Raw genomic sequence first — 21,539 nt, 5'->3', positions numbered from 1 at the left:
AGGAAACACGCTCCACTGGTGTGTCTGCTGCAGTGCACAGCAATCTGGACTGGGGGAGGGTAATTGGATAATTTTTCTCTTTATCAGATACTGAGAGCTGCACCAGGCAGTGGCGAAATGATTTGTGCATGTGGGTTTAATTTACGTGGAGGTTTGTCTGCATCTCGGTCACTAGATGGGTGCGTGCAGCAATCTGTTTTGCTGCAGGTCATTCACACCCTTTCTAAGGGTAGTGAGTGACAAAACAGAATTGTAGGTGCCTGTGAGAGTGTCTGGGTCCCTTCTTTACTTGCTTAGAAGCTTTTGTTACAGTCCAGGTCAGGTGCTTGAGCTTGTAGCTCACTGTCTCCTTAGTATTGACTGGGACAGTCGCTGTGATAGTGTTTACTAATTAATCTCCTCTGCTATTTAGAATCATAGAATCATTTAGGTTGGAAAAGACTCTTAAGAGCCATGCTGTCTTGGTACCTCTGCCCCTGCTATTCTGTGCATGGCCTGAATGCTGGTGACAGTACATGTCTGTTGATGGTGTTTGCAGGTACTGAAGAAACCCAGAAGTCCTGTGTTTCTCTTCATCACCAAGCTTTATTCCCTTCTGGGTTTTGGAGAAAAAGCATCATTTTCTTCACAAGCAAGTTCTTTGACACCTCCTTTGCATAGGTTAGTGTTGTCTAGTTCCTTGGACCAGGAAAGCAATGCCAGAACTGGTATGACATTGACCTTCTGATGAAGGCAGTGGGCAGTCCAAGTTGCTGTTGGTCCAGTAGATGTGAACCTTCACTGTAATGTGTAGGCCAAGCTTGCTGTTACTCCGTGCTCACACTGCAAACAGAAATGAAAACGTGGTTTGGCCATTGAACGTTGCATCCTGCTCTGACGTTTGCTGTACTCTTAATAACATAAAAAAAAGGACAGCTGGAAAGAACTGTAGGAATGAATTAAGTATTACTTTAATGTAGGAAACTGTGTTTCCATTTAGTTAAATGAAGAAGGGTGAAAAGGAGATGAGATCGCAGTCTGTGAATAATTGCAAAAGATGAGGGAGGGAAGATTTCTGGGGTCCCTGAAAGACACGGGGATATCAAGATCTAATGAGTGGAATACAAAGCAAGCTATACTCAAACTGGAATTTAGAGAGATATTTATTATAGGGGGGTTATTGGAATAAGTGCATGAGCTCTTCAAACTGAGACTTTCTAGGCAGCTTTCTAATAGAGGCTGTTGTGTGTGATTCCAGCTCAAGATCATGATATAGAGGCTGCTCAATGAATTTCTGTGGCCTTTGTATACAGCCAGGAAGGCTAGATCAAGTTAAATCCTTTCTGAATTTAAGCTCTGTGAATGTATTTAGCTCTGGCTGCAGACCTGTGTAGTATTGAGCAAGACTTTTGTCTGTCTCAGATTCCTGTAGATCAAATGAGACATAAATAACAATTCATCTCTCTTTCTATCTCACAGTTTAGCTGAAAGTCCATCAGAAGATGGATTGCCATTTGCAGGTTCAGAGTGATGCTGAGGTAGCGAGTCTCTGCTTTCAGTTGATGTTCTTTGGTAAATGATAAATGTCATGTAGCAGTTAATCAAATAAATGTATGTTTTCCAAAACCAGAGAAAATGAAAAGCTGATGTCCTTTGCAGGCTTAAGTTAATATTGTCAGTGTCATAATCATGTGGTTCCATATTTCTTTTCACTATGTTTTATTATATTTCAGTATTTTTGTCACTATATGTTCAAAGTCTCGCCTTTTGAAAAGGCTTTGACTGAAGGTGACAATGTTTCTGTGAGGTTTCCCATCCCCTCCTCATCCCCTCTGAGCCTTCGCAGAACTTTTCCCACTGCCTGGGGATATCCCCAGCAGTTGCATCACCTTCCAGAGAGGTGGGTGCTAGCAGTGGAGGCTGCCACTGGAATTTACGCTGAACTGGGCTATCAACATCGCGGTTGTGAAAAGCACAGTGGGATCTTTAGTGACCACAGGTGGTGACATCTGTGGTTTTACGTTGGATCCAAGCAGAAGCGTATGTGACAGTGTGCGGCCCATTAGCTACATGCTCCAGCCTCGCTCAGTAATGACTCAGAGGACAATATTCTTCCCTTCTGCAACGCCCAGGATTTTTCCCTGTCTTTTCCCACCCCTAACTCTGCCTAGTGTGTGTGAGAGGCTGGAATCGGAACTTGCCATGTTTTACAAGACACTGAGTTACTTCTGCAGGCTTTTCTGTGTGCTTCATCCAGCTGGTGCTTTTTATTTTTTTGCACTGTTGATGGAAGAAGCTTCATGGAACTACTGTAAGCTGCCTCTTAGTAATGACCTATTAGCGAAGCCAACAATAACAGCACTGTCTAGACCATCTGAACACAGCTAAATTATTCCTTTGTCCCTTCTTCATTTGCTTTCTCTCCTGACTGTTGAATTGTTTTGGGTGGTCCGTGTTGACCTTCAGGCTCAGTATTTCTCCCTTGCTTTTTTTTTTTCCTTCTCATTCAGCAGTGAGCCTGCTGTACTAAAACTGAAACTCCAGGTTCCTCTCTCCTGCACGCACACTGGAACCAAAGTCATGTAGAAGCACCGGAAACATGTATCTGAAGGGCAGGGAGATGTGTCATCTTGTGGCTTTTTGATTTCACTTCATAGTTGATTTTGCTAAGTGCTGAATGCCCTATATACACATTGGTAGTACCTGGGACCTGTGAGTCTTAACATCTTACAGAACTGAAAACTTGATGAGAGAAAGAGGCATTCTGGTTTTCATAGAATCATAGAAGGGTTTTGGTTGGAAGGGACCTTAAAGATCATCTAGTTCCATCCCCCTGCCAGTGGCAGGGACACCTTCCACAAGATCAGGTTTTGATATAAAACCCCGCCAAAATGGATAAGTGTACTTTAATAAAAGTATGAAACCAACCTTCCCATGTCCACTGTGGCTCCACTGGTCATTGCTTCCTGAGAGTACTCTTGGCTTACTACTTCTCTGTGTTCCTCTTCTCTATGTGACTAAGGATATTTCCCCCCACCCCCAAACCTTTGGGAAATTAATATTTTTGAGACCTCTATTATATTTGGCTGGAAGTGGTCTTTGGTTGGATGGGCTGGCAGGATGATCGAATGAGCTTTGTCACAGGAAGCTGGTTTAAAAAGCACAAAGTTGGGGTGTTGGTGGGAAGCAGGGAAGAAAGAAATGAGTTTCCTACTATGGGAAATAGCTGAAAATAAAGAGCGAGCTGAGGATGGGAGACACTGGGGACAAAGGGACAGTGCTAACCACTATTGATTTTAACGTTTCTTTTTTTTTTTGCTGTCTGTGTAGTCAGCTTTTCTTGGTCCTGGTCTTCCATCATAGAAATATTTCTGTTTACATGTTGTGCTGTGGAGGGACCAGGCTTCATTGTACAATTCATCCTGTTAGCCTACAATACCGTAAGTGAATTTGTACAAAACGGTGCAAGAGTGAAGCTGAGCCAGAAGGTTGTTCAGGAGTGAGAACCTAGTCACGTTGCACGAAGTCAGTGGTTTCCATGGGTCTCCGAGTCCATCTGAGCTCTGTGGATACTTCATTGGTGTTGTGCAACTTGCAGCTGTTTTGTTCTGGAGCCATGGCAAAGCCTGGGAACACGTTTGCTGTGTAGTCTCAATGCTGCCTTCTCACAAGGCTGAAGCATACTTGGGTCTTGCCAGCACTAGATCAGGAGAACCTGATCTTGCATGTCCCTTAGGCACAGGATTCCTGTTGATTCCCCGGCATTTTCTCCTGGGGAGAACCGTCCATCCTGCACCCTTGGCTTGCTCAAACCAAGCCAAGCAGAAAGTGAGCAGCCTGTGACGCCCCTTTTGCTGGAGAGGCTTAGGAGTGGCATTTGGATTTAATTATCCAGTAAGCTTCAGTGCTTGTTTGAATTTTGACTGAACTGGCTGAGCTGGCTGCTTGTTTCCATGGAACAAAGTTCTCCACCCTTCTTGGGAGTCAGCTTGGAGACCCCAAGAGTCGTAATTAGGATGGGCAAGAGGTTTAGTCTGGAAAGCACCAGTCCTTGTGCAAAGCTGTCATGGAGAGGACTGGGAAGTGTCAGTTTTGCAACCGATGATGCAAATTGTGCTCCTGCTCTGAAGTTGCTTCAGGGCACGGTGTGGGGTTTTTTTCTCTTTGTTTTGAACAGTTGAGGCTTTGGTCATAGTCCCTCTGAAATTGCAGTCCTCTTGGACAAAACCCACACTATTAAAAGTAGTTTAAAAGCTACTTAAGCACGTAGAAATACATTACTTCAAGGAAATAACGTATTTCTGCTTGTGCTTAAGTCGTGTTCTTTCATGCTCCAGCAGCAGAAAACAACCTTTCCTGCTCTTTTAGGAAGAAGTTACCTTACCTTATTTTGTAGCAGTGATGGCATGGATGTGTATTTTGGTTTTCTGACAAGTAACACTTCTATAATAAAAAATTCTCAAATGCTCTTTGGCATGAAGGAGCAAAGATGCTAATTCTTTCCTTTTATTTTTTTTTTTTTCTAGTGCCTGATGATTCAGGACAGCTAGAGCCCAGTTTTACACCCCTGATTCTAGGTTGATTAAGTTGATGGTTGGATATTTCTGAAAATTGGCTAAATTTAAGCAGTTACTGAAAGTGAGTGAATGCTTTCTGCTTTGCTATGTTGGGAGAGATGCAAAAGGATGCTTCTGGCAGAGATGTGTAGCCTGACTTTCTAAGGAAGTGCAATTTTCACAATCATGCAGGTGGGGTTTCAGCACCAAGAGTATGTAAACCTGTGTTTGATGGACTCAGAAGACTGCGTTGCAAAAAGTTTTGACAAAATTGATGGGTAGGTAGAGGAGGAAGACTCTATTACTGCTTTGAGGGAAATGTAATATAAACCCAACCTTTAAAAGAGAAGACAGAAGTGCATGAGAAATTGGCCTTCCTTGCTTTGTCAATCAGTAAATAACTTGTCACAAGTTAGTTTGAATATTCTGACTTGGTGGCCAACGTAAGCCCCATGTGGTAGGATAGGCAGCGAGGCCATTCAGGTTTTCTGTATGCCCTGCAGAGGTGATTGCCAATCCCAGTCTCTCTGCGTTTTGCAGGGTTGCTCACTTCCAGCTTCTTCCTAGTGAAATTACATGGCGGCTACTTTCCATAGGATGGATCAAGTAACTTCCCCCATAGGAATAACACTGAAGTAGTGACCCTGAATACTCATCTCTAGTGATAATAGTGATGAGAGCCACTTGAGCTCAAAGATCTCTCTTTTTTGATGTCTTCAGTGATGCCATGTGCTCATCAGACATGCTTAGCAAAAGCTGGTTCGTGCTGTTGCTCTCATCTGCGTGGTTCATCCCTGTGGGTACCCATGGGATGTTTTGGGAGCTCTCTGGGATGTGGTCTTTGGGGGGGTTTGAGCCAGCTCTTGGGGGCTGCAGGTCTTTTTCTCGGGAGGAATGGTGGAAGCAGCTGACAGTCACTCCAGAAAACTTTAAAGTTACTCTGTCCCTGTTGGATTTTTTTTATTATTATTTTTTACTATTACTACTATTCACCTCCAGCAAACCCTGCTGTCCCTTCTTAGGACAGGCAGTGCTGAATTTTACAAGTTCTGGACTATCCTTGCAGGGCACCGGTGTGTTAACCAAAGATGTGTCTCCTTGAAAATGCTGCCAGGCGTGTCCAGGGAGGCTTGGAGTTGGGAGAGCAGTGGTGAATCGGGTGGTTTTGCTAGCAACAGTCCAGCTCTGCCACTGCCTGTTGAAACCCTGTTTCCCCATGAGATTACAAACTGAGTTTTGTGTCAGCAAGTTCAGGAAACTTTTGTTGTCACTCGGGTTGGAAAAAAGAAAGGGGCAAGGGGCATTTTAGAGATTATAGCTTTGGTGGAAAATTCCTGGAGGGCGGTGTGAGGGGGTTTTGTTTATGGTTTTTTTTTTTAACTCCCGCCTTTCCCTTCCCCCTCCACAAAAAAAAAAAAAAATTCCTCCTTTTTCATGTTGTTTTTTTTTTCCTACTACAAAATGTGCCTGGAAAACTATGCTTGTCCCCAGAGGTCCCTTTAAATACAACAAAAAAACAACCAACATAACCCCCCAAAAACCACCAAACACACAAAAAAACCAACCCAAAACCCAAACTATGGGACATTCTTGGTTTTGTTTGTTTTGGTGTTTTGTTTTGTTTTCTTTTTTGTTTGTTTGTTGTTGTTGTTTTTTTTTCCCTGAACTGGAACCGAAAATTATCTTTCTTGAGTGTTTTCTTATAGTATTTCAGGTTATGCTCCCTGCCACCCCTCTGGAAAAACATACCTATGTTTTTAATGGGTAGGGAAATGTGGAAGGGGAGAGGAATCGCACTTTAATGTACTCTGATGTTAATTTTATTATTTATTTAATATTCATATATAAATATATATTTATATTATAGTCTTAATATATACAAACATATATTGCCTAAAGGAAAACTTAGGAATTTTCCTAATTAGAGCTTATTTCTGAGCTCTAAAATAAAAGTGATACTGGATTCTAAACATTTCCCCCCATTTTTCCCCTTATTTTTTTAAAGAGATGGCTCTGGGTGCACAGCATGCATGAGAAGTCTTTTTCTCACACCTTTTATTTTTTTCACAGCTTCAGTCCTGATACAACCCAGCAGGAGAAGCAGGAAAAGAGGAGGTGATGCTGTATGTGAGCATGAGGATCCAGGGCATATAACTCCCTGGGGAAAGAAACTCAATGTTTGGGTTCAGTCCTGTGTGATTTCATAAAGTTTTTGTCATCTTTCGCATCTTGGCAGGCATTGAGTTAAATCTGTAGGCTGGCTTGGAGCAGGAGTGTCTGGAGACACTCAGTTTTACACAAAATGCATAACTACATTTGTATTTTTGTAGTAATAGCTTCATGTGCCTAATACCTGCCTGTCTTGACTGTATCATGAACATGGCAGCGTGCAACAGGTTTTCACACGTTCCAAACGGGTGCCTTATGGTACCCTGTATCGTGATGGGGCTTTTGGTGCTTGTGGTTGGTATTTTGCAATTAAATAGTTATTAGCTGCTTTAAGAGACCATGACTATAGGTGTAAAAATGTTGAAAAGGAGGAGATTGGTTTCAGATCAAATAGGTCCCTCAAAGGTCTTTAGTTACTGCAGAAATCAGAAATACTGTACGAGCTCTCAGTTCATATCTGTCTTCTATCCAGGATAGTTGAGTCTGTTGCCTCTTCTGACAGCTTTTTTGCCCTCTCACCTGCTGTCTCACTGGCTCTAGTTCTGAAAATTAGTTGTGGTTCTTGAGCATCTTTAATAATGAGGTAGGAAAGGAGATAAAGAACTGTGGTGTACTCCATCAACTGCTGCATGAGCTTTGTGGGTCCTGAAAGGTTTCTGTCCTATAGAGCATCATCTTAGACCTCACAAACTGGATCCAGCCCCCTGGAAAGCACATCTGGCAGCAGACATGGGCTATGAGCTGGAGGAGCAGTGGCCACCCACACTCAGCTGCTGGCTTTTCTGAGGATCTGTCTCACCTGTGATGAAGAAACATGTATTTCCAAGACACAGTGGGCTGGGAGGGACTGTGGTGTGGTCTTTGAATGGCTCTCTTAACAGGAAGGCTGGACATCGTGTCTTTTGACCCATTTGGGTTAAAAGATTGTATTTGCAATGCTGTGCTTTTACTCCGGACTTCCAGGGCTGAGGTTGCCTTCCACGCTTCAGTTGTCTCTCCTTCTTTTGTAGATGAAGAAGAAGCTCTGAACTCTATTATGAAGGATTTGGCAGCACTGGGCAAATGTGGGGGGCTGCTGGACAACAACAGGAATAAAACCAGCGTCCACTCCAGCAAACAGGTAAGGTATTTCTTGAGTCCACCCCAAATTCCAGTAAACCAAAGAGGTGGGCATGGTGCTTACCATGCTTGGAGAACAGAGTTTAAGGAGGAGCTCAGCACATCAGAAATATCATAATTTTACCGAGGCACAAGGTTTAGTACCTCTTTCTGAAGAGCTGAATAGAAACTACAAGAATCACAGAGGGGCAATGGAAGACCAGAGGAAAAGAATGATACTCCCAATCATTCAAAAATACAGCAATAGAGCCTGAAACTGGTTTTAGATCTCACATCCCACCCCAAGGCACTTCTTTCTCTTCCTTAGCACTGAAAGTAGTAGAACTTGTTACAGGCTATGCAGCTTTAAGCTTTGGATTAGTCAAATGTTTTCTATTGACAGCGCTGATGAAATACAATATTTATCATGTGCACATTTTACTTCAGATATTTGAAAGACAGACTGCCAAATTTGAGCTGTAGACACCCAGGCTCTTTTGGGAGGAATAATGTCATTCTTATATAAAGTGTTTAAATATTAATTACTGGTGTTTATGCTCCTAAAACCAAACATTTTAGTCCTGTTACACATTCAGAGTTGATTCGGTGAGCAAAAACATTGTCCCTTGAGCAATGTCAGAAATTTTTTGCTGACATTGATATAATAGCTAAAGTGGATTTAATAGCCTGTTTGCATATGGAACAAATACTACGCAAACACAAAAGTTGTGAAGAAAGATTTAAGTTGTCAAAATAGCAAGAAAAAAAAGAAGGCGGAAAATGAGAGGACCAGGAAGCTGGTGCAGAAGCATGCGAGCAAATCCACTTGGAATTCCACTTCTAGTGCTATGGCTTAGAATAAGCTTGCAAGCAACTTTGCAATTGCTGAATGCCTAGCAAGGAAGAAAACAAATTGTCATTTACTGTCGTCATGCATATTTTAATGGCACTTGTGCTACTAACAAAGAACTCTAGATGCAAAGGTGAAAAATCCTTTCCCGAATCCCTCTAGACTTCCTAGACACATGCAGACGAAAACACGTGCGCACATAGCATGTCTGTTTTAAAGCGTGTCCTGGCGGTAGCAGCTGTCCAAGCTGAATCACTGGATTTGTGTTCAGCTCATGCTGAAATAAGTCCAAGATGTTTACAAAACTGACCGGAGAAATTCAGAGCTGGCTCTCCACAGCTGCAGGCAAAGCAGACAATCCAGCGCAGCTTTGGATGGCTCTGAGGGTAGCATTTTCTGCAAGTTGATGGGTAGGGACCATACCAAGCCATCTCAGGTTGCTTTCAGGATAGCAAAGCTTTTTAGGCTTCTCTGGAGTAACATATTTCTATTCTTGCAATGGGGGAAAATCCCTGCTGTCACTTCTGAAAGCTGTTGCTGTAAAAGCTGCAGATACACAGTTAACCAGATATCAAAAGCTGCAGATACACAGTTAACCAGATAGTCAAAACCAAGAAAAATAATAGGATAAAATAATTGGCTAAATTTTTATCTACAAAAGTTTCATAAAATCGAAGTCTTGCAATCCAATTTGTATCCACAGCCCATCCACTCTGTATCTTCATTTATAAATCACCATTAGAGTTATGTTGTGCTCTTCTATTAGCTTTAGCATTGTTGGCTGCCGCTTGCATTTAGGATTCAAACTGTTCTTCCCAATTACAACACTGATGCTTGGAAAAACATTGCCTCCTTTATGATTTTTCTTTTTATCCATAAGTGGACCCAGCCATAGCTGCGTGGTCATTGTTACTCGGAGCTCTCTGATGGAGGAGGGGCATCAGAGTCAGAATCCCGCTTTCCTTGCGCATTCAGGGCTGAGGATTCAGACCAACAAGCCCCACGAGATGAAGGGCGTTGGAGTATGTTGAATTGTTGCTTCACTAAATTGGACTAGCTGGAACAAGTCTGGCTCGCGGGACGACGGGAGTCTAGTCAGCGAGGTGGGGAGTGGCCAAAGTAGGTGGAATTAGTGGGGACTTGGTTCATGTTTGCAGCTCAGAAACTTCTAATTGACTTGTTTGGGTCACTTAGGTTTTTTTCCCTTGTTTTTTAGCACAGAAGTTGATGAGGAGGGAATGCTGTTGTCATGCCTGTGATTTGCTGTTCCTTTGGTAGCTGATGTTCTCCCCTTTTTTTTTTTCTTTCTTTTTTTATTTTTTTCTGTGATCAAGTTAGCTGGTTGGGATGAAGGAGGCACTGGACGGTCTCCCTTCTTGGAGAAGCAGAGTGAGGCATGGGGCATTTCGATGCTCAATTTCCCTCTTTGGAATCTGATTGTAGATGTCTCTTATGAGGCCCTGCAGCAAAATACTCACATTGAAATACTTGGGTCTGAATGTTCAGTTGTTAGATTTAAAAAAAAAAAAAATAAAAAAAATCTCTTATTTTCTGTGGAAAAATGCATTTCTGAGGCATGGGAATCCTTTAGTCAGTGTTCCAAATTTCCACTGAAAAGCACTTTAAGCAAGAATGTGTTGACTAACTAGCCTGTCCTTTTGTGGCTTGTAGCAGTTTTTTGGTTCACAAAGAAATAAGACCATAGTGCTATCTCAGCCTGTCTCCTGGAGGGGTTCCGTAGTGCTCTCTTGACAGACGTTAAAATTTGGAGCCTGCCAGATAGTATTCCTGGTAGGCCTGGGCCACACAAGAAAGCAGTCTGTGGTGGTGTGTGCTACACGATATTTTTTCCCAAAAATATCAACAGTTTTGCTTCTGATCATCTTATAAAATGAACATCCTTTGGCAAATTGCGTAAAAAAATCTTTCTTTTTTTCAGTTTGCTTTCCCTACAAATAAATTTAGGACTAAGGCTGAGTTTCTGGATGTCTAATGCCTCCTGGTAGAACAAGCTGGAAATGGGAACAGCCATACGTGATGCACGGTGCAGATGAGTTTCCTCCCTTAGATTGCCCAGGCAGCTGGCAGCAGATGTGATGGCTGAGCTTGAATCTCCTGAGTCCTGGTCAGGTGTGTCAGCCACTATGTTATGCTGAAAGAAAACAGGGCAGAGGGATAGGGACACCTTTTTCCTTCTGAGTGTGAATCACAGTCTTTGAAAGGGAGCCGTTCTTTGGGAACAAGGGGATCATCCTGACATTATTCCTAGTGCATCCTCTGCACTGTTATTCCTCCATTATTCCTTTTATCACTCCATTATTCCTTGTGCATCCTCTGGCATGGCTGGAAGGAGTCCATTCAGGCTGTCTCCTGGACTGAACAGACAAAGGAGTTTGTTTATAGCAGTGGCTCTGAAGAGGGGAAGAAGGAAACAGCAGAATAAAGATCTGCATTGTGATCACTAAGGAAAAAGATGAGTGGGATAAGAAGGGAAACCACAAAGACTTAGCAACCCCAAACAAAAGCATGGAGGAGAAAGGAGCAATTATATTAACATTTATTTAGCATCTGTCTATTTATATAAATAGTGCTTGGCAACTTGCAGTATGAAGTTGGTTGTCAGTGCTGCGCTTTGGTCTAATGACAAGGTATTGGCGTGGGCCTCTATCGCAGCCGATGACAGCTAGCAATTCCTCTGTCACGTTAATTTTGATTGCAAGTTCTCCCACGGCAATAAAGGCCAATATTTGTGAGAACGTTTTCTCATGCACGGCAAATGTCAGACTGACCTAAAAGTTATTTTTTTAGTGAATTACCTTTGGAATCTCTTTTCTTTGGCAGTTCAAGGCTTGCTCATAACTAGAACAAAATACAGGTCGTGTTCTAGGGCTCTCTGTTTGTAGGTCTTCAAGCAGCCTAAAAGGAGTTTGGCTTTATCACCTCTGTTTTACCGTTGGGGAATATGATGGGGGTCCATAAATATCACCTGGAAGGTGGGAGTCTCTATGAGGAGATCTAGAGGGGTTGCCCCACCCGAGGGGGCAGAAGCAAGGGACCAAGAGGGGAGCAGCACTAGCTGGGAAAGCCTTGGCTGGATATGACAAAGGCAGTGGAGTCCCAGGGATCTGGGGAAGAGGCTTTCCCTTGTCTGTGTGTGGAGCTGACTTGGGTGCTAAGAGGGTAATAACCAAGGAGAAATCCAGCTGGAAAAAAGCTATTCCCTGCCAGGTAGGTGGTTTTGGATAAACATTTTGAAGCTTCTGCTGCTGTGTAAACCAAAAATATCTATAACGGGGAGCAGTGAACCCTCTAGACATTATCTTTCCACTGGCCTCTGAGCTGCTCATGTGCCGGGCTTGTTTTTTCAGAGGAAAAGAGCTGTAAGGATCCAAGGGGACCAAGATTTCTTGTAGCTTCCACCCCCCGAGAGAAGGGGGCAATCCCAGACAAACCCCTTTCTGTCTGATTGCTGAATAACCCGAAGTGCGTGGGGGTTCTGTGCAGATAATTCCTAATGACGCGGATTAGTCATCTCCTATTGCGGTTTAGGGACGTGGTCCAGCTGTCTGGCTTGTAACGAACATCCCGTTGCTAAAAGCAGGGGCAAGCGCGGGACTAATGCAAACAATGTGCATGAGTTGGGGAGGTGCAGAAGTCCCCTTAGCCTGGCCCTGCGGTGCTGATTTCTCTTGGCCAAAGCCAGAAATTGAGGAGAAATCCCACTGCTTTGTGGCTTTGTACAAAGAGTAACTAGAACCCTAATGTTTGAACGCCGCACCGCTCAGTGGGGTTTTCTCTTTGTTTCCTCATCCAACAAGTAGAAAATGAGAGAAGTGAAAATAATCCCTCTGCTTACCCTCCAGCATGGAGAAGTGAGTCGTCTTCATTGCCCCTGTTTTATCCAGGGGGGGAAACTGAGGCAAAATAAATGCCCAAGTCTTGTGGGTGGGTAAGAGCGAAGCTGGAATGAGCCCCTCTTGGTGCAGTGCTGAAGGGAAGAGGAGGTCCCTTGTCATGGTTTTTCCTGCCTTTCATGACCTCAGAAGGGTTAATGCTGGAGTTGGAGAGTCAGAGGCTTTGTCAAAGGTGGTTTGTGAAGCGACTGTGGATTTGGGTGGACGAAGTGATCCAAAGGCCCTGTCCCTGTGATGTCTCAGCATGGGCAAAGCTGTCCTCTGGTTAGGTTTGACAAGAGCAGCTTTCAAAGCAAGCTGCAGAGGTGGTGTCTGACCAGAACGCTGCTTCTGATGGCAGCTGAGTTTGGAAGAAGACACGGTGGGGCAGTTTTTGAGCTTGGTGCTGGTCTGAGATTTTGCAGTGTGGTGGTTTTAGGTGCTTCAGTTCTTGGTGCCACAGGCAGACGTGGAGGTGCGGGGCTGTCTCCTCCACTGGGTCCCTGCCTGCAGTCAGTGGCATCAGGGCGATGCAGTGAAGGTGTCCTTGAACTATCGGACACCCTTCACCATGGGCATGGCATTGCTCAGCTTGGAACCCTATACCCTAATCTGATTGACCCTCTGGGTGTTCAGCAGCCCGAGGTGCTCAGCACCTTCTGTTCCTCCAAAGCTGCTTCCATTTTAGGCCTAACAGCATGTTTTCCTGCTCTCCGTGTGTGCTTTTATTACAAACAGCACTCAGCTCTTCAGGGATCTCTGTATAAGATCATGATTCACCTCATTTGGAAACACTTTTTCCATTTTTTTTTTTTTTTTTCCCAACGTTTTCCTTAATCTAAACCAGCTCTCAGGGATGGTTGCTCCAGCTCCGGGGGCTGAGCTTGGCTGAGCCTGCTGGGGTGCATGGTGTGTGTCCCTCCCCGATTCCCGTCAGTGCTACCTCTAAAGCTCGGCATTTGTGGTCTTTTTGTGAAGTTAGAAGTTTTGAGGAAGGAGCTAAAAATACCTCAAGGAAAGCCTGGAAAGATGGTGATGGGTTTGTGGCCACTGTGGTGGCTTTGCTTTTTTCCTTTCCGAGGGGGATGGCAAGAAAGAGTAAAATACCATTTGTTAGCAGGGCTAGAGGAAATGCCGGTACAAGTATCTCAGAGAAGAAATTATTCCAGAAACGAAGGGAATTACTGTGGTATTTCCTGTCAGGGTTGTCGCTTATTTTGTTTGTGTCACAGCAGGGCCTACAGGCGCCAGCCGAGACGTGGGCTCCTCTGTGCCCCGTGTCATACGGAAATGCATGTGGAGAGGGAAAGTTGCTCAGTACAGACAACCTAGGAGATCAGACATCTAAATTTTGTGCTTGGCTCTGCTACTGTGCTTCATAGAATGAATCACTGAATGGTTTGGGTTGGAAAGACCTTTAAAGATCATCTGGTCCCAACCTCGCTGCCCTGGGCAGGGACGTCTTTCACTAGACCAGGTTGCTCAAAGCCCCATCCAACCTAATGTTGAACACTTCCACTGATGGGGCATCCACAGCTTCCCTGGGCAACTTGTTCCAGTGTCTCACCAACCTCATCATAAAAAACATCTTCCTTATATCCAACCTAAATCTAGCCTCCTGCAGTTTAAAACTGTTGCCCCTTGTCCTGTCACTACAGGACCTGGTAAAAAGGCTCTCCCGATCTTATAGAGCTCCCTTTATATATTGAAAGGCTGCCATAAGTTCTCCCCAGACCCTTCTCTTCCCCAGGGTACGCTTTTTGCTCACACCGTTAGGCAAAGCGCCTTGTACCTTCATGCCTCAGTTTCCCCTGCTCGCTCCATTATCTGCCTCAGCTTTCACAGTGCTCCACGATACTGTTGCTGAAATCCTCTGCCAGAGCTCAGTGTTTAAGGCCGGTGCCTTGTGGCATGGTCTTCCTCCTTTCCTCCACCATATTTAACAAACGCCCTTCTTGGATGTCTCAGCTTGTTCTCCTACACCAACTAATGACCTCTTGATTGTGGGGAGAACAAGGCTGCCATTAACCTCATTTGACATCTGATGGCAGGGAGGGTAAATAGCACGACTGGGATTGTGCAAGGAGGAGTTGCTGTTGTCTTCATTCCTCACAAAATTGCAGAAGTGAGTAGGACTCAGCAGCCTCCACCACCTGCACCTCTTCGGCGACCTGCCCTCAAGCATTTGCACCTTGTGTTGAGGTCTTTACGGAGAAGATGCTGAACCTGCCTTCCCCTCGATTATGCGTTTGAGATGCTGGGTGCAGACTCGCATGAGATTTTGCTGCAGCACTTGGCAGTGACCCAGACTCCCTGTGTAATCTCAAACCAGTTGCTCTGAACCACATTTCCATGGGTGTAAAAAATCACAGCCTGCTCTGGCATTTAGGAAGTGCTTTGCATCCCCTTGGGACTTCCTACTGCTCTAGGCACTGCCCACTTTTTTTTTTTTAAAGGAAAAAAGTATTTGTTGCTGATTGCAGTGATGAATTCAGCTTTAGCTGTGGGTCAAAAACATAAGCAAGCCAAGGGAAGACTGCAAAATAAAACTGTAACCAACTTCTCAGACTACAGATAAATATGTATTTATCCCTTTTCCATATGCATGTGAGCTTAAGGTCTTGGTTTCTTTAAGGGAGGCAAGAGGTTAGTGTGTTTTATATCAGAAAAAAAAAATCTAATTAAGAAATGAAGTGGGTTTTCATTCCCTCCTTGCAGCCGATGTGTTTGTTGCTCCGCTCAGAAGCGGAGCAGTGTGGGGCAGCTGGCTTACTTCTGTTGGCTTCAGGCCACAGCACATCAGCCCTGTTGTTGATGTAGAAGAAAAGGATGCAGCAGGGTCTTGGCTCTTTTATTATTTTTTTTTTCCTCCTTTTCTTTTCTCTCTGGAGCTTTATACGAGTGTTTTGACATTCTCCAGCCACAAGCTGTTTTGAAAAACTTATTTGTCTGTGAAATTTGTGTTGCTCAGCATAAACAGGCAGTGCGTGCTACATCCCGGCTCGGTGCGGCGTTTGGGTCTGTGCTGAAAGTGAAACCTATGTTTTGAAAGGTTTCCTGCAGCAAGGCCAGAGCTGCATGAGCTTTTCCCTTTACACGTCCTGCTCCTTTGTAAAGAGAAACCTCGAAAGTTCCTTGCCCTGTATTTTTTTTTTTTCCCTCTTACTTTAGAAGAAGGGCTTTGTGGAGCTACATGCAGTGAACCCACAGCGGCTGATGTAATACTGGCATCCAGGAGGGATGAACCAGCCAGGCCCTGTTCAGAGGGGCACATACAAATAAAAATTGGCATAAAAGAGCCCATATCTTTTTTTCTTTTCCAACAGAGATAATCCAAGGTGGCAATCCCAGCGGTATTTTCCTATGTCTCTAGAATGATTTGGACCTTCACTAGGTTGGTTATGGTCATCTTCTTTTGAATTTTGGGCTGTTTTACAGTTAGTTTGGTATTTTTACAGGTTGAGCCTGGTTCTAGAAGTGAACCTGGAGTTTGTCCAGATGTTGTGGGTCTGGAGAACTGGCTGTAGACACCAAGGTGATGTAAGTGCCTGTTTAGCACAGGCCTGTAACACTGCTGGAGTGCCCCATTTGGTGACTCTCCTAGCTCTGGTTCTTCCCAGCCTTTCTGGAAACACAGAAAATGCCAGGAGCAGAGATAAAAAGGATGCACTTTGGGTGATCCAACATGTTTACCCTGAATTTGCTGGGGTTTTTTAAGCTTTTCAATGGAATCGCCTCCAGCCTTGACTTCCTGAACTTCGATGGGTGTTTGCAGAACTCGAGGAGCTGTCAGTTTAAAAATAAACCTAGGGACACCCGTCCAGCTCATTTTCCTCATTAGAGACAAAGCTGTTTCACTGTGGCTCTGCTTTCCCTCTGAGAGGATGGAAACTGTGCCTTCATGCGCTGGCAATCCAGGGCGAGAGATAAGGCTCTTGCTCAGGAAGGGCTGTCACCCACCCATTTGGGGATTATCCTTGTGAGATGCAGGCGGTGCGGGACTGAGCCCTCCCTGGTGTTACACCTCGGAGGGAGGTGGCAGATACTTTTTTTTCTCCATGGGAAGAAACCCATTATTCAAGGAGGCTTCTGTGCCCTAGCAGGAGCAGAGCCCTGGTTAACTGGGGTGACTAAACCTAGTCTGGGAAGTAAAGAGGGTTTTGATCTGCCTTGGAGACCATCGGAAAGTTCTAGCCTGAGCCAAGGGATGCTAGAGGGGTTCTTGGCTCAGGCTCGGTCTGAGAAGGTGAATGAATGAAAAGGCTCCTTGTGGGCTCGATCGCTGCTAAATATGCACAAATAGAGGATGGTAGAAGTGGCTTTTACTAGTCCCTGCACAGTTGGGTGCCTCAGTCTGCCCATGACTCTGCTGGCTCTTCTTTGGGTGAATTTAATGATATCCCTTGAGGTGAGCAATGGGTCAGTTCAGGATGGACACTTACTGCATGTAGTGCAGTGATGCCTGATACGCTTTGCATTTTGTATGTCCTAAGAAAATAACAGCCACCTCACCACCACCTCAGCACTGTTAGCTTTTAAAATCCAGGACTGTCTCTCCACTTCCATTATAGCATGCTTGCTTTTACTTCTTATTTCTTTGCCCCAAATATTCCTGTGTTCTATTAAACGTCCTCTGAGCTTTGCTTTTGGGGTTTCCAACACAAAAGTACTGGAGTAAACCCAGAGGAAGTGCTGAAGATGGACAGACATCAGACACTTAACATGTTTGCCTCTTTGATAGTAGTGCCTTGTTCCCAACTGAGTTCAGAGCATTCAAAATTTTCCACTTTTATTAATGTATTTTATTCAAACAGTTATACATATGAGTGAGTGTCATATCGTTTACAGACCTTATTTTTTGACAAGCACTTTTATTGGTACTGTGGAGTTTCCCTGAAGTCCGTGAGTTCAGCAGGCAGCTTGGCCCGACACCAGATGCCCGCTGGAGTTAGGGGAATCTCCCTGAGAACTGCTGTCAGCTTTGGATCTGCATGTCAGTCTGGGATGCAGTTTGGGACCTAACCATTTTCTGCTTTTTCTTTCAGCAGCGAAATGTCAGGATCAAGTTTGAATATGAAGGAGAGAAAAGGTATGTACCCACCCCAGTCCCCCATATGTACAGGGACAAATTACCCTTTTTACTCAATGTCATCCTACTGACTTCAGCCAGCTGCAGATGAGCTCACAGCAGGATTTGTTACCCTAAAATCCACTACAGTTTTATATGCAGGGGTCTTGCCTCTTCATCCCGTTTGCCACAAGTACCTCCTGGGATTTGCACACAGGGTTCCAAGCTGGAAGTAATTAAATGCCTCTTACCAGGGACACAGGGTGCATGCTTGGATCCTTTTCTTTTTTTAATTCTTGAGCCCTGCTGAACCACAGCTGAGCTGCAAGTCTACAGAAATACATCCTTTGATTAACAGCCTATGACACTTACTTAAGATAACCAGATTTTGGGCATGGGTCCCATAAAAATAGAGCTGGGAGTTAAAGCTTGCCCGCCCTTCCCTACTTGACATTTTCGTGGAATCACCTCTGCTCAGTGACTGTGGCAGGGCAGGACACAGGGCTGGAAATTTGCAGGCTAATGGTCCAAGTTGCATCTTAAAGCCAAAGAAAATTTAATTAATGTCACCATTAGGCTAGACTGTACCTGCTGATACGTACCTATAGAGCTGCTGCATGTGCTGGTACAGGAGAGTCACAGGATACCAAACTGCATTATTCTCTCTTCCCTCCCTCCTCGCTATTCAGAGTGTCTTGCTGAAAATGGAGATGATAAATCACTGGCCAGTGCCTGATCTTGGGTTTTCTCTAGTGAAGGGCTACTGGACTTTCCTCTTTTCCACCTGTACCTCACAGTAGGGGGAGGAGCAGAGGAGCTGCACTAGGATTTTTTGGTAGATATTCTCACAGGGTAGGTCAAATCCTGTCTTGGACATAGCAGATGAGCAGTATGAGTGTAAAAGCAAGCAGTGAGCTTTATGCTTAATGATAGAAACATACAGGTCCTTGCTTCTGAATTGTCAGTCTAGTCCCAAATTCTGATATGCTTCTACTATATTGAGACTGTTATATTTGTTTGTATATGCAGGATTATCCAGTTTTCAAGACCAGTCAAATTCAAAGAAGTGGTGCAGAAGGTCACAGATGCTTTTGGACAGACGATGGACTTAGTCTGTGTGAACAATGAGGTACTCTTTCCTTATTGCTAAGGGAGTTTTAGGGTGTCCGGTGCCCACTTCAGAATTGTGCAGTAGTTTGTTCTTAAGGCCTTAATTTAATTTTGTACGTGGATGTGAAGAAAAATAATCTTATTTTGTGGTTCCCAGCTAGAAAGTATACAAGAGTGGTTGTCTGGACGCAGATCAGTTGGATTCTCGGACTCCAAGCCAGGCTTTCCCCTTCTTAAAATTATTTCAATTAAGGCCTATTAAATGGAAGCACAGTAGCATTGTCTTTCCCCCAGAACAAAAAGTCCCCCTCACTCAAACAGGGTAAGGAATCAAGTAACTGAGACGATGGAGACATTGTCAGTTCAGCTCCGCAGTCAGCAGCAGTAGATGTTTTCCCGTTAGCACACTTGGGTCAATAGGACCACCTTTCAGAGTGTATCTGGCTGGTGAGAGCACACACAGGGCAGAGAGGAGAATGGCAGAGTCAAATGACTTTCCCTGAGAGTCATGTGAAGTGACTGTAGGCTACTGCATGTTTGGGTTGGATGTGAAGCCTTCCCATCTTGGGGGCAGTTGCAGGGGCATGAAGTCCAGAGCACGAGGGACAGTGCAGCCTACTTTTTTATCTAGCACTGACTTTCTTTCACCCCAGAACAATGTGCATGTTCTTGTGGTTAGGTCTGCAGTGAAATGTGCATCACTGAAGGTTCCTTTAGCAGGTCCTGTGGCCACACATAAGCAGCCAAGAAACCCTCCCTCTACGATCCTTGTATGTTAAGGCTTGAAGACCTTTCTTCTCTGACCTTCCTCGTAACACAGGCCACTGTGTTTTTCCAGCTTGTTCTTTGAGCCCAGCACTGTGTCTGAAAGGAGGGTACTGATGAGGTCCTGTACCTAGAAGGGAGCAATACTTGACATCTGTTTTGGTGTGCTCGATGTTTTCTTGTGAGGCATCTTGCCACGAACTGGACAGGCAGCTGGAGCCACTGGACTCTTATGGTGGGTTTGGCTTTGGGAAGGAGGAGAGGGCCAGATGACAAATAGGTGGGCTTTTAAACACCAGTTCTTTTGGATTTGTCCTGACAGCATGCTTGTTCAAGTATTAACTGCAAATGACTACAGCCTCTCATTAAAGTATGAATGAAGGGGGAGGTCATGAAGAGAGCTTTCTCTCTCGCTTTTTTTTTTCCTTCTCTTTTTTTTTTTTTTTTTCTTTTTCCCCCTTCCTTCTGTTTCAATGGAGATTTGCTCCACAAAAAGGTTGCTTTCTATTATAATAGGTACCTCATGACACCAAAGTGTCTGCTGGGTTCTGGCTTTGAATGCGGTCAGGTTTCTAATCTTGGTCATTCTCTGACAGCCCTCCCGGGAAAAGCCTGCCATTGAATTCTCTAGGAATGACTCATTTCATTCCAGGTTTCTTACCACTGGAAGAGGAATTTTTTTCAGCAACAGCAAACAGGAGCTTAAATAATGCATTTTTGTCCCATGCTAGAGACCGTCTTCCTGGGCATGTGCACAGCATGTAGCAGGACCGTGAGCAGGCCTTTGGGTACTTCTAACTTCTTAGGGTTGAGAAGGACCTTCAGTATTTTGCTTTTATATACATAAAAAGTTCCTCCTTGTGAGAATCCACACTTTTGGGAAGAGGTCTGAGCAGTAGTAATTCAGGGTTGTTATTGCAGAAACACTATAAGCACACAAAAGTGACCTTCGGGGAGATAGCCTACCTGTCCACACGGTGACACCCTGGTATCTGCTCCTGGCATGTTCTGGGTCAGGTTTTTTAGTCTCCTGACTGCAGGTCTTGGAGGTAGCCTCACCACAGATGGATTACAGTTAAATGTTTGCCTCTTTCTTCATGCTCGAAGGGAACTCTGCAGTAATTCTTTGTTGCCATCAGATATTTCTCTTGCAGAAGCACCTTGTAGACCAAAATTACACTGAGGTCAACAGGCCCCTACTAAAGCTCACTAAATGTCAGTCCCTGTCCCAGTGAAGTCGGAGTCCTGAAGCCAAGATCAGCGAGATGAGCATGCCAGCTAGGTGGAGCAGGGGCACGCATGAATCACATCCTGGTGGGACCATGGAATCAGCGGGCTTGGGCTGGTATAGATAAGAGTGGGGCCTGGCCGTGGGTGTACCACATGGGGCATGTCTGCCTGTTAATATTAGGCTGGGCTCTTCTTTCTGGTGAGCAGGACAACAAAATCTGGCCTGGCTATAGACAGCATGGCGTGGTGTCTGTTGGACAGTTGCCTGGATTGAAAGACTGGCTTCTGCAGCAAATGCTCCGTCTGAATTTGATCTCTATGCACTGCTGAACAGCTTCTCCAGGTGTGACTAAGTGTTACTCTGTCATTTGTCCCATCTCCATCACCAAATTGTGACCTTGGGCAGAACACTGAACCTTGGTGTGCCACCAGTTCCCTTCTGACCTCCCCTGCTTGTCTTCTCTGAGGCTGTCCCGTCAGCATCGTTTCGGAAGCTTAGGGAGAGTTAAAGCTGAGGGAAGCGGTAGAAGCTCCATTACAGGGAGGGGAGGAGAGGTGTGTAAAAGCATATTTAACAAACATTTGTCGAGGATTGTTGATGCCAGTTGGTCCTGCATTGGGCAGGAAGATGAACTAATTGACCTCTCTAATTTTCCCCAACCCTGTTTCCTACTATTCTTTGGCTTTCTGCAGTGTCTTACAGAGCAAGGTCTAGCAGTACTGTTGTAGTCAGTGAAAACTCGCCCTTTGCACTCACTTTCTTAGACTGCAGTGCATTGACTACCAACTACTGAAACAGCAGGCTCCAGGGGAGTATACTA

General features: G+C 44.6%; 1 protein-coding gene across 1 annotated transcript in view; it reads left to right on the top strand.

Moving 5' to 3' along the window:
- The window catches only part of LOC309668900 (mitogen-activated protein kinase kinase kinase 3-like), an 82,445-nt gene that overhangs the window by 30,736 nt on the left and 30,170 nt on the right, over nt 1-21,539 (top strand). The window contains exons 3-5 of the mRNA XM_082479441.1: nt 7,715-7,824; nt 17,591-17,634; nt 18,643-18,742. Coding sequence (XP_082335567.1) covers nt 7,715-7,824; nt 17,591-17,634; nt 18,643-18,742 — 254 coding nt within the window. The remainder of the gene's footprint in view (nt 1-7,714; nt 7,825-17,590; nt 17,635-18,642; nt 18,743-21,539) is intronic.

Source organism: Vanellus vanellus (genome assembly GCF_965231255.1).
Source record: "Vanellus vanellus genome assembly, chromosome: 2".
Lineage (NCBI taxonomy): Eukaryota > Metazoa > Chordata > Aves > Charadriiformes > Charadriidae > Vanellus > Vanellus vanellus.
The sequence above is the reverse complement of the archived record's forward strand: the minus strand, read 5'-3'. Positions and strand labels throughout refer to the sequence as shown.